General features: G+C 42.5%; 1 protein-coding gene across 2 annotated transcripts in view; it reads right to left on the minus strand.

Moving 5' to 3' along the window:
* Positions 1-3387: 3387 nt before the first annotated feature.
* Positions 3388-13538, minus strand: part of LOC120025081 (CD9 antigen-like) — a 13318-nt gene continuing 3167 nt past the window's right edge. Inside the window, exons 1-8 of one of the 2 annotated variants that reach the window (XM_038969523.1) lie at positions 13214-13370; positions 6049-6151; positions 5828-5925; positions 5391-5465; positions 5169-5270; positions 4948-5037; positions 4668-4751; positions 3388-4523 (exon numbers count right to left, since the gene is read on the minus strand). In XM_038969523.1, the coding sequence (XP_038825451.1) occupies positions 4458-4523; positions 4668-4751; positions 4948-5037; positions 5169-5270; positions 5391-5465; positions 5828-5925; positions 6049-6151; positions 13214-13279 (684 nt within the window). In that variant the 5' untranslated portion in view covers positions 13280-13370 and the 3' untranslated portion in view covers positions 3388-4457. Of the gene's footprint in view, positions 4524-4667; positions 4752-4947; positions 5038-5168; positions 5271-5390; positions 5466-5827; positions 5926-6048; positions 6152-13213; positions 13371-13538 lie in introns of those variants that run through there. The other variant, XM_038969518.1, reaches the window with a different exon arrangement.

The raw sequence follows: 13538 nt of genomic DNA on the forward strand, positions 1-13538 counted from the left end.
CATGGGCATAATGGACAGCATGTACCATAGCGGGGGTAGTTCACAGAGTCCGTTTAACCCTCTAGAGTGTAAGCCCTGTCTAAGCCGGGGGAGGCGGGGTTCTACTAAGCTAACATATTAATGTGTAGCCCAAACTGTATGGATACTACAGACAGAAGTTGGCAAAAGAGGCTGTACTGACTTCAGACGAGTTCCAATACACTTGTAGAGAAAAACGGAGAACAACATCGTATTCGTAAGAGTCTCATTGTTCCACAGGGAGGTTTATAGAGGTGGGCCAACCAGTTTGGACGCTTTAGACATTTTTGTGAGAAGACCGCTTTTCAGGATGTCTCATGGTCTGACAAACACCGCTCTAGCACTGTCACCTTTCACCGCAGATGCGGAAGGGCGATATCGGCGGATGTGGTGGATTGAGATGCAGCCCATACAAACTGTTATCTCTAGCTTAAACAGATAGATTTTGATGGGGATGTTTTTATTGTGATATTTAGATTTCCATGGTGCCATGTAAATAGTAGGAGAAGGGTTAAACCATAAAACTAAAGTCAGTTGTTGAACCCTATGGAGGACAAGCTAGAGCCTTTGTCCAGTGGAGCCTGGCCTAATGCAGACACCTGAAGTTGTTTGTTGACCTCCAGGGGGACAAGATAGCCTCTTGGTCCAGTGGGAGGGGGAAACGGGATGCAGTCCAGGTACCAGGGTTACAGACTAATGGAAACCATTTGACTTGCGCCCATTTTGTATTGTATTATTAGCTCATTAGTAGTAGTTATCTTGTTATGAGGAGCTTATGTGTTTTATTGTAGAGACAAGGAAAAGTACAGAAAGTCGCAGGTCAAACACTGTTAATGCTGTATATTAAGATTCTACTAGGCAAAATAGCAACAGTCGGGTCTTGGTTCCTCAAGTTAGTTTCTGTGACTTGTAGGGCAAGGGGAAGTGGTGGTGGAACTCAACATTGATGTAAGAACAACAGTTGAAGAGGGAGGAAACATCTTGGAAGTGGGCCAGAGAAGCCACCCTCAACAACACTCTAACTGCAGCCTCATTTCACAGGCACACACCTCCTTGCGCACGGGAGTTCTGGAATCGACAACACCGACAAAGAGGAGCCGACCTAGTTTCTGCCCAGCAACACTGATTGTTTTTTTTAGCCATACAAGGGAGGGAACTCCTGCAAGTCCGGTGGTTATAATTATTAAAATGTGATTCACATTTAAAATATATATATATAAAAAATATAATAATATATCTCTCTCTCTCTCTGACTTGTATGTTATGCTATGCAGCTGAGCATCCAGTTGGGTGCAATACATCTGGTTTGAGCTTTTATCAGTGTCTGTCCGGTCTGTATCTTGAGTAGAACCTAACAAGGCTTAGCTCAGCCTCATGGGGAGATGTAAAGTCAATATACCCGCCTCAAGAACAACAACTTGGTTAATCTGGAAGTATGCTACATCTGCAGGTGGTTAGGTCAGAAGTGACTGACAGAGCCTCTGTAGGATTACAGCCCAGAACGGCCACCAGGCGAACTTTCCCTACTGCACCTGTGTGAGACTGTGTGGTAATGAAGAGTCCAGTAGCTTATACAATTGGAAAAGTAAAGAGAGTCTGTAAATGTTGCAGATAGCTAAAGAAACATACTGTATAACAGTATTATAAACCTAATGACTAGACAAAGCAGCCTCCAGCCTCAGACCATGACAGTCCATTGCTTAAAGTGTAAGTATTTGCTAGATCAAATTGGATGAAAATAAAATTTTAGTGAGGCACCATGCAAATGTACTTGCATTAAAGTTCCATCAATACATTCTCATTATCAACTGTGATTTAATTGACTGATCTTAATAATCTCTATAGGATTGTTGATTAATTTCAAACAATACCCTCCTCTGTATCTTGTCTTCCCTTTTTGGAGACATCTCTGAGAGAAAAGCTCAATGTTTCTCTCTCTCTCTCACACACACAAAACGTATCTCAGCCATCTGGACATGTTTTGATTATGTCTTTAAGTGTTGCTGTGAGTGTGATATTGCAACCTACATGCACAATTAGAAAGCTGAAGATGTTATTGTTCCAAAGAGTTCCGACTAAATTAGTTATATGTAATTATATGTATTGGTCCACCATTGTTGATTTGACATTAGCACAATAAAAGCTATTTACTGTCAAAGTTGACTGTGCGTTCTTCAATTAAATCCTGATGATTATTCTGTTCCTAAATACAGAACACTTGAATGGGTCAGTTCTATCACAGTAAAGACACAAACATGAGTGTATTCGTTTTATTAAGACCACATGCAATGTCAGGCAGTGTCCATGAAAGGTCAATAGGCCTATGTACAGTATCTGTTGTGAAAATGGTTTTCAAAACATAGCCTAAGAGCAGCCTAAAGCTGAGATTATGGCCACACACACACACACATGAAACGCATCTGTCTCAGCCATCTGGACATGTTTTTATTATGTCTTTAAGTGTTGCTGTGAGTGTGATATTGCAACATACATGCACAATTAGAAAGCTGAAGATGTTATTGTTCCAAAGCAGGTATTCACAAACTGGCATTCCCCAGGGGTACGCGCAATGCCGTTGGGGGTACGTCAAATAAAAATGTGATTCACATTTTTAAAAATACATTTAAAAATGACATGTTTTTTTTCTTTACATTTTCAAACAGCACATTTATATTTTCCAACGGGGCTATACATTTGGATGAGGTTTTTCTATCCTGAGTAGCCTCGTTTCACTGCCAAAAATAAAATTCAACCATCTATTGTTCAGTAAAATAACAACACAACGTTAAATACAGGTAGCCTAGTCAAATAATGAACATCCAATCACATTAACCATTACTCTCTCGCAGGAAACCTTCACTCTTGTGCAGACATTTGTAAGTTTTACCACTCTATGGTTAGGTTTAATGCGCACGCACACACACACACACACACACACACACACACACACACACACACACACACACACACACACACACACACACACACACACACACAGCGCTGTGTGGTCTTTTATAAGGGTGTGGAGGCTGATGCCCAACTGTCTTACCGGTTCCAGCCCTAACAACTGTTACCAAGGCTGAGGTTCAGCCAACCACATGGATCTGAACTAAACACTCAAGTTAAACTCTAACTACACACACACAATATCATTGCAAGGTGTGTGTGAGGTGTAGCTTGTGACGCTGCTCTGTACCTTTCCAAAAGAGGATTTAGATGTGTATATGTGTGTGCGTGTAACTCATTACAGAGAGAGAGAGATAAAAGAAGGAGAGGCTAATGAGATCAGGTTGTTATTTTCCACAGTAGCAGGAAGCTGTGAAAGCTGACAGACATGTTTTACTCTCTCAGTCACACACAAGACCAGAATTAGGATCAGAGGTTACAGTTTATTTGGCTCATTTGTTTTGGTGCATCAACCAACCAGACCAGTGTGAAATGGCATAGATGTTATAAAAGTCACTGTAATCTAACATAGATCTAAATATACTGTAAAACTGACTACAACTCACCAAAAACTTGGTCACAAATAAAAATCAACTTTATAAAAAGAGTCAGAGACTTCAAGGCGTTTTCAAATTGGGTAGAGCGAGAGAGTAAGAAGGAGAGAGAGTGTGAGAGGGAGAGAGAGAGAGATCAAGAGAAAGAGGGGTTCTTGTACTCTACTGGAGCGACCAAGCTGCCCCTCTATTTCAAAGAACGGGAGAAATAAGCTCACCACAGACCACAGCCTGCAATATCATTGGGAACTTGTCACAATGTGATGATTTAATTGGCTCTGGCTAAGGAACGGTATAGTTTGAGTCGCTTTGCTATAGGGAGTTGTCTTAGGGCCGCCCCTGGTCCTTCAGATGTTATTTTGGTAGAAATGTGATCACAGTACAATATTATTACAATCATTAATAGAATATATTTTGCTTACATTGTCATGCCATTATTTCATCAATAGTTTAATTTAAATCGTTGAGCAGTTGTGTTTTTTTTTATGACACCTCTAGACTACTATTCATAGATCTCTTAATTCATCATAAATCACATATGTGTTATGTTTATTTCACTTCCTGAACTAGTTTCTCACAGGGCCAATCAGTGAACAGTGACATCACCATGATGGTTTAGGAGTGTCGACCTGAGCACTGGACAGATTCCATGTTAGAGAGGATCAGCCTGAGAAAGGCACTGCACAGATTTGCTAACCTAGATCACTTCATGAGTAGATGTTTAGGATACAGGGTGATTCTGCGCAGCACCGTCCTCAGGCTGATCCCCTCGATCACCAGGTGTAGCAGATTCTTGTTACAGAGGTTAGGGGATCTAAAGTACTCGTTGGCAGCTGCTAGCTCTCAGGCCGACCTTTCTCAACAAGTAAACAAAAGTCATGTAACTAGGAATGACATCATGCAACATTAAAAGGCATCGTCATGGTAATGATAACATCATCAGACGATCTCCCGTGACTTCCTGATGGCACAGCAGAGCAGCATGCTAAAGATCATCCCAAACACCTGGGGAATAGAATGGGAAATGCAGAATAAATTAAGCGTTCTCTATTGTAGGGAGGTTGTCCGTCAGCCTTTCTATCTGTATGTCAGTAATAGGGCATTGTGGGCTAACATGGTCTTCCGTTTCGCTGTGTGTGTGTGTCTTACCATGATGACTCCAATAGCGATGCCCACTCCTCCTATGATGTGCAGCTTGGAGTCAAACACTTCATCTATAGCATCAGGACAGCTCTGCAATACACACACACACACACACACACACACACACACACACACACACACACACACACACACACACACACACACACACACACACACACACACACACACACACACACACACACACATATATCCATCAAGGGGCTGTAGACATTACACAAAGTGGAAGGAGGAACACCTGACCACAAACACAATCACAGATCGTGACCTTGGTGATGAGGCTATCCAGCCAATCTCTTGGGGGACAGGTATCTTTGGCAAAGTCCACAAAGGAACCTGTTGGTCCGCAGCAGTCCAACTGTAACACACACAGGGTAGAATAGAATGGTACCTTATTTGTCCAACTGTTTTTATGTGGAAGGTATTTGTTTCTGCTCCCAACCCCCTAGACAATACACACACAAGCAAACACATTAACTACATGATTACCCCAGTCTGTATGAGACGGAGTGTCTCTCTCAGTGTGTCCTGTGAAGTGTTCTGGTAGTTCTGATATGTCTCCAAGTAGAACTGAGTGATGTCATCAACCACCTGTAGAGGAAGGGTTGCAATGTGACAAAACGTAGGGAAAGGGTTTTAATGTAACAAAGAGAAGAACAGGGGAAGGGATTTAATGTAACACAGAACGGGGGATGTAACATGTTTTGGCACCTTGCTTTGGTTGGAGAACCCCCAGATTCCAGCGGCGACCTCGATGGCGAATATGATGAGGAGAAAGAAGAAGAACTGCAAGAGAGAGATACGCATATAACTTTTGTGTGTGTATGTGCCCCCTGACACAAACCACTGCTGAGGAGGGATTTTGGAAAAGAGGATTAGAAATCGAAAGAGAGCGAAAAAAAGAGAGAGACAGAGAGACAGAAAGACAGAGAGAACGAGATCTGGCCTTGAATCTGTTCTGTAACCAGTGATATACTGAAGTCACAGAGGATCAGACTATCAGCCCCAACAGTCAACAGTCCAACTGACTACAAAGAGAAAGATAAAGAGGGGAGGACAGGAGAGGAGAGAAGACAGGATAGGAGAGGACAGGAGAGGAGAAGACAGGAGAGGATAGGAGAGGAGAGGAGGTATAGAGGTTAACTCACCAGCCCCAGCATACACGGTGACTCCTGAATCGCTCCACAGCATCCCAGGAACCCAACAACCATCATTAATGACCCTGCAATTATGAGGATATACACACCTACACACAAACATGCACACACACACACACCACCATCAGAGCACCTGCAGTGATATTTGATCATGTATGTGTGTGCATGCTTGTGTGTGTGCGAGTGGGTAAATGTGTGAGTGTGTGAGTTACCTGTGAAGAAGATATGGGGAGATTCTGCTCCTTCAAACAGCCCTCTGGTCTTTGGGTCAAACCTCAACCACAACCCTATAGCCAGCACTCCTGTACCTGCAAGCTAACACAGACACATGACACATGATATTAGATATCATACACACACATACCTATCCCAGGGCAAGGAAAGCCAGGTGAAAGAGACACACACACACCCAGCTAGCCTCTATCCTTCGATTCCTACAGTAGATACAGTGGATTCAGGAAGTATTCAGACCCCTTGACTTTTTCCATATTTTGTTACATTTCCAGCCTTATTCTAAAATGGAATAAATATTTTTTTCCCCTCATCAATCTACACACAATACCTCATAATGACAAAGCAAAAACATGTTTTCAGAAAATAGTCACATGCGCCGAATACAACAGTGAAATGCTTACTTACAAGCCCTTAACCAACAATGCAGTTAAGAAAAAATAAATACAAATAGAAATATAACAAATAATTAAGGAGAAACAATAAAATAACAGCAGCGAGGCTATATACAGGGGGTTCCAGTACAGAGGCTTCCGGTACAGAGTCAATGTGCGGGGGCACCGAGTCAGAATGCTCTCGATGGTGCAGTTGTAGAATTTGAAGATCTGAGGACCCATGCCAAATCTTTTCAGTCTCCTGAGGGGGAACAGGCTTTGTCGTGCACTCTTCACGACTGTCGTGGTGTGTTTGGACCATGATAGTTTGTTGGTGATGTGGCCACCAAGAAACTTGAAGCTCTCAACCTGCTCCACTACAGCCCCGTCAATGAGAATGGGGGTGTGTTCGGTCCTCCTTTTCCTGTAGTCCACAATCATCTCCTTTGTCTTGATCATGTTGAGGGAGAGGTTGTTATCCTGGCACCACACTGCCAGGTCTCTGACCTCCTCCCTATAGGCTGTCTCCTCGCTGTCAGTGATCAGGCACTATTGTGCAGTCGGCAAACTTAATGATGGTGTTGGAGTCATGCTTCGCCATGCAGTCATGGGTGAACAGGGAGTACAGGAGGGGACTAAGCACTTACCCCTGAGGGGCCCCTGTGTTGAGGATCAGTGTGGCAGATGTGTTGTTACCTACCCTTACCACCTGGGGGTGGCCCGTCAGGAAGTCCAGGATCCAGTTGAAGAGGGAGGTGTTTAGTCCAAGGGTCCTTAGCTTAGTGATGAGCTTTGAGGGTGCTATGGTGTTGAATGCTGAGCTGTAGTCAATGAATAGCATTCTCACGTAGGTGTTCCTTTTGTCCAGGTGGGAAAGGGCAGTGTGGAGTGCAAATGATTGATTTGATGATTAGAGATTGCATCATCTGTGGATCTGTTGGGGCGGTATGCATTTGGAGTGGGTCTAGAGTTTCTAGGATAATTGTGTTGATGTGAGCCATGACCAGCCTTTCAAAGCACTTCATGGCTACGGACGTGAGTGCTACGGGTCTGTAGTCATTTAGGCAGGTTGCCTTCATGTTCTAGGGCACAGGCACTATGGTGATCTGCTTGAAACATGTTGGTATTACAGACTCGGTCAGGGACAAGTTGAAAATGTCAGTGAAGACACTTGCCAGTTGGTTAGCGAATGCTCAGAGTATATGTCCTGGTAATCCGTCTGGCCCTGCGGCCCTGTGAATGTTGAGCTGTTTAAAGGTCTTACTCATATCGGCTACGGAGAGTGTGATCACACAGTCGTCCGGAACAGCTGACGCTTTCATGCATGCTTCAGTGTTGCTTGCCTCGAAGCGAGCATACAGTGGCAAGAAAAGGTATGTGAACCCTTTGGAAATACCTGGATTTCTGCATAAATTGGTCATAACATTTGATCTGATCTGCATCTAGGTCACAACAATAGACAAACACAGTCTACTTATACTAATAACACACAAACAATTATATGTCTTTATTGAACACACCGTGTAAACATTCACAGTGCAGGGTGGAAAAAGTATGTGAACCCTTGGATTTAATAACTGGTTGACCCTCCTTTGGCAGCGATAACCTCAACCAAACATTTTCCGTAGTTATGGATCAGACCTGCACAATGGTTAGGAGGAATTTTCGACCATTCCTCTTTACAAAACTGTTTCTGCGTTGTGTTCTTGCAGTCATCTTTGCAGGACGGACACTCTTAGGGAGAGTATCAACAGTGCTGAACTTTCTCTCCATTTATAGACAATTTGTCTTACCGTGGACTGATGAACATCAAGGCTTTTAGAGATACTTTTATAACCCTTTCCAGCTTCATGCAAGTCAACAATTCTTTATCTTAGGTCTTCTGAGATCTCTTTTGTTCGAGGCATGGTTCACATCAGGCAATGCTTCTTGTGAATAGCAAACCATTTTTTTGTGTGCTTTTTATAGGGCAAGGCAGCTCTAACCAACATCTCCAATCTCGTCTCATTGATTGGACTCCAGGTGAGCTGACTCCTGACTCCAATTAGCTTTTGGAGAAGTCCTTAGCCTAGGGGTTCACATACTTTTTCCAACCTACACTGTGAATGTTTTAAATTATGTATTCAATATAGACAAGAAAAATACAATAATTTGTGTGTTACTAGTTTAAGTACACTATGTCTGTCTATTGTTGTGACTTAGATGAAGTTCAGATCAAATTTGATGACCAATTTATGCAGAAATACAGGTAATTCCAAAGGGTTCACATACTTTTTCTTGCCACTGTAGAAGGGATTTAGCTCGTCTGGTAGGCTCGTGTCACTGGGCAGCTCACGGCTGTGCTTCCCTTTGTTGTACGTAATAGTTTGGAAGCCCTGCCACATCCGACGAGCGTCGGAGCCGGTGTAGTACGATTCAATCTTAGTCCTGTATTGATGAGTTGCCTGTTTGATGGTTCGTCAGAGGGCATAGCGGGATTTCTTGAAAGCGGCAGCTCTAGATATCTTAAGGTCAGAGCTAGGAATGTCATTATGCGGTTTATCTTTGTTAAAATGTGTGTCAGAGAAATTCTATAGGAAGAGAGACTGCAGATTCTTAAAACAACAATATTATTAGATTTGCAAAAATGATGCAATCCACCATCGCCAGGAATGGTTCAGAGTTGAAAGCTTAACAAACATAGTCGGGTTGTCACACCCTGATCTGTTTCACCTGTCCCTGTGATTGTCTCCACACCCTCCAGGTGTCACTTATTTTCCCCAGTGTATTTATCCCTGTGTTTCCTGTCTCTCTGTGTCAGTTCGTCTTGTATGTTTAGTCAAGTCAACCAGCGTGGTTTTCCCCATACTCCTTTTCTATTCTCTTTTGCTAGTCCTCCCGGTTTTGACCACTGCCTGACTCTGGACTACTTTCCCACCTGCCTGATCATCCTGCCTGCCCTGACCTTGAATCTGCCTGCCCTTCGTTACCTATTGGACTCTGAACTGGTTTTGACCTTTTGCCTGTACACGACCATTCTCTTGCCTATCCCTTTTTGGATTAATAAATATTGTAAGACTCCAACCATCTGCCTCCTGGATCTCGCCCTGTGCCTTGATTGAATGTGCGGTTAGGTACTGTCTGTGAAAGTGGTGGTGCTATCTTTATCAGCATCATAAAAGCGAATAGTAGTTCAACCACACAAAATATGCATCCAAGCCAAACTGAAATCTTATCAAACACATGTTGGGTTTGTTTAATAAACAGCTTTTAATTTCCTAAATCTGTAAAACTGATGTCATTTGGAAATTTTGCACATCAAATCTTTCCCGTTTTCACTTTATCACATAGTTGGGCGGTTGCGGATGGGTTGTTAGCAATTGGAAGTGGGTGCAGGTAAACAAACAGCTGACCTGGCATCACTAGTGCTTGTTCTGCAGTGTGGATAACAAGTCTGATCAGACCAAACCTAACAAGGCCAAGTAAGCTCAGTGAGTCGGTAGATTACTCATGCTTTGTTCTCCATTCGAAGAGAATGTAGGGTGTTCACTTGTCTTGGGCGGTATCCAGATTGTTATACCTTCATACCGACCTTATGCCATGCCGGAATATTCAGTAATACCGGTACTGAACACAAGGGGCGCTGTTCTCAAACCACACTGATACTCTGTAATCCGAAAGTTAGCAATGCTAACAAGTACATGCAAAATCCCATAAAGAATGCTAACGAGAACATTGGAAACATTTTGTATAGTTTCTGACCTAAACTATACAAGTAACTCAAAAATGCTAATCAGTTTGCTGCATGCACAAAACAAATATTAGCCAACAAGGCTCTTGATCCAGGATGGGATTCTCTACTGTTATCATGCTTGATTTTGGAAGAAGCTAAACACTTAGCTAGATAGCTAACTAGCTACTAAATGAGCAAAACTGCATAGCATTTAGCACATTTTAGACAGTTACCTTAATAGTTATAAGATGTCTAACTCGCAAACAATTAGTTGTGAATTCCATACTGTAATTACATCACCTGGCTCTAGCTGTACAACAGAGTGACTCACAAGGCTCCGGTCTCTGTTGTATGCTTGTAAACAAACACTAAGTGACAAGTGACTGGGGACTACCATAAGCTTCATAATAATGTGACAGGTGAAATTATGAATGCAATGTTCTTTATCTCCTAACGTATTGCACAAGTTGACTGCAGGTATTTACTTAAAAAGTAACTACAAATATTCAAATGTACAAAAAAACATGTTGACAGTATTGAAAAACCATCCTGTGACTTTTTCCAAATACCCCAGTAGACGGTACACCGCACAAGCCTAGTGTTCACCCATAAAATTACTGTTTCATTCAATAGAACATTGTATCTGAAAAACAATAGTCCAAACCCTATATGTAGTTCAAAAGTTACCAACGATTTACTCATAGAATTTAGCGTGATTAGAGAGAATATAATGTTTTTACGGTCATGGTCAAAATGTGGTCGCCGCTAAATAGAACAGAACAGCTCTAACTTTGAACATCAACTGACAAGCTAGCTAGTGGTTTCATGTTCGCTTGTGATAACATGGGCTTTTTCTAAATGAAATCTGCAGAATACAAAACAGAATTAAGCCTATATATACAGTATATATATATATATATATATATATATATATATATTATCCTTAAAAAAATCTAACAGACTGAATTCCAATATATACCCTCCCCGAAAAAAGTATGTTCCAGTTTTCAGTTGCCAAAATATGCAACCAAGAGCTGCACAGTCTAAACTAGCAATGGTCACAATAAACTAACGCCCACAAACACCCACAAACCAACAGTGAAAACAGGCAACCTAAATATGGTTCCCAATCAGAGACAATGCAAAACACCTGTCTCTGATTGAGAACCATATCAGGCCAATTGACAAACCTAAACATAGAAACACATAACATAGACTGCCCACCCCAACTCACGCCCTGACCAACTAACTAAAGACAAAACAATGGAAAATAAAGGTCAGAACGTGACAGGAAGCGATTACAGCCTTGAGACTTCTTGGGTATGACGATACAAGTTTGGTAAACCTGCATTTGGGGAGTTTCTCCCATTCTTCTCTGCAAATCCTCTCAAGCTCTGTCAGGTTGGATGGGGAGCGTCGCTGCACAGCTATTTTCAGGTCTCTCCAGAGATGTTCGATCGGGTTCAAGTCCGGACTCTGGCTGGGCCATTCAAGGACATTCAGAGACTTGTCCCGAAGCCACTCCTGCGTTGTCTTGGCTGTCTGCTTAGGGTCATTGTCCTGAGGTCCTGAGGGCTCTGGAGCAGGTTTTCATCAAGGATCTCTCTGTACTTTGCTCCGTTCATCTTTCCCTCAATCCTGACTAGTCTCCCAGTCCCTGCCGCTGAAAAACATCATCCCCACATGATGCTGCCCCCACCATGCTTCACCGTAGAGACGGTGCCAAGTTTCCTCCAGACGTGAAGTTTGGCATTCAGGCCAATGAGTTCCATCTTGGTTACATAAGACCAGAGAATCTTGTTTCTCATGGTTTGAGAGTCTTTAGGTACCTTTTGGAAAACTTCAAGGGGGCTGTCATGTGCCTTTTACTGGGGAATGGTTTCGGTCTGGCCACTCAACCATGAAGGCATTATTGGTGGAGTGCTGCAGAGATGGTTGTCCTTCTGGAAGTTTCTCCCATCTCCACAGAGGAACTCTGGAGCTCAGAGTGTCCATCAGTTTCTTGGTCACCTCCCTGACCAAGGCCCTTCTCCCCCGATTGCTCAGGTTGACTGGGCGGCCAGCTCTAGGAAGAGTCTTGGTGGTTCCAAACTTCCTCCATTTAAAAATGGAGGCCACTGTGTTCTTTTTGTTTTCGCTTTGTCATTATGGGTTATTGTGTGTGGATTGATGATAATAATTATTTAGTTAATCCATTTTAGAATAAGGCTGTAATGAAGAAAATGTGGAAAAAGTAAAGGGGTCTGAATACTTTCCGAATGCACCGTACACACACACACACACACACACACACACACACACACACACACACACACACACACACACACACACACACACACACACACACACAGTGGTGGGAAAAATACCCAAAAGTCATACTTGACATACCAAAATAGAAAGTTCCTCAAGTAAAAGTGAAAGTTACTGAGTAAAATACTACTTGAATAAAAGTCTAAAAGTATTTGGTTCTAAATATACTTAAGTATCAAAAGTAAAAGTAAAAGTATAAATTATTTTAAACTCCTTATATTAAGTAAAGCAGACGGTATCATTTTCTTGTTTTTAAAATGTACGGATAGCCAGGGGCACACTCCAGCACTCAGACATAATTTACAAACGATACATGTGTTAAGTGAGTCTGCCAGATCAGAGGCAGTAGGGATGACCACGTGTTCTCTTGATAAGTGAGTGTGAATTGGACACTTTTCCTGTCCTGCTAAGCACTTAAAATGTAATAAGTACTTTTGGGTGTCAAGGAAAACGTAGGGAGTAAAAAGTACATTATTTTCTTTAGGAATGTAGTAAAATAAAAGTTGTAAAAAATATAAATAGTAAAGTACAGTACAGATAACCCTAAAAACTTCTTAAGTAGTACTTTAATGTATTTCTACTCAAGTACTTTACGCCACTGCACACACACACACACACACACACACACACACACACACACACACACACACACACACACACACACACACACACACACACACACACACACACACACACACACACACACACACACACACACACACACACTCAAGCTAAGTTAAGTAGACCTACCCAGAAGAAGAAGTTGAAGATAAACATGATGTACTTCACACACCTGATCCCTCCGAACACTGCCATGTTACTAACGTGATCTCTGTGTGTAACAGAGCAGAACACTTCTCTCCTATTTCCCTAGACAGCCTCACAGAGAGTGAGAGAGACAAAGAGAGAGGAGATAAAGAGAGCAAAGAGCGATAGACAGAGAAAGTAGTAGAGAGTATAAGTCACGCCCTGAAGTCACCTGATCAGAGAGGTAGAGGGGAGGGGCAGGGAGGGAGGGAGGGAGGGAGGGAGGGAGGGAGGGAGGGGGGGGGGAAGATTGCAGACGACCTGGGTT

This window comes from Salvelinus namaycush, chromosome 2, assembly GCF_016432855.1.
Source record: "Salvelinus namaycush isolate Seneca chromosome 2, SaNama_1.0, whole genome shotgun sequence".
NCBI classification, from domain to species: Eukaryota; Metazoa; Chordata; class Actinopteri; order Salmoniformes; family Salmonidae; genus Salvelinus; species Salvelinus namaycush.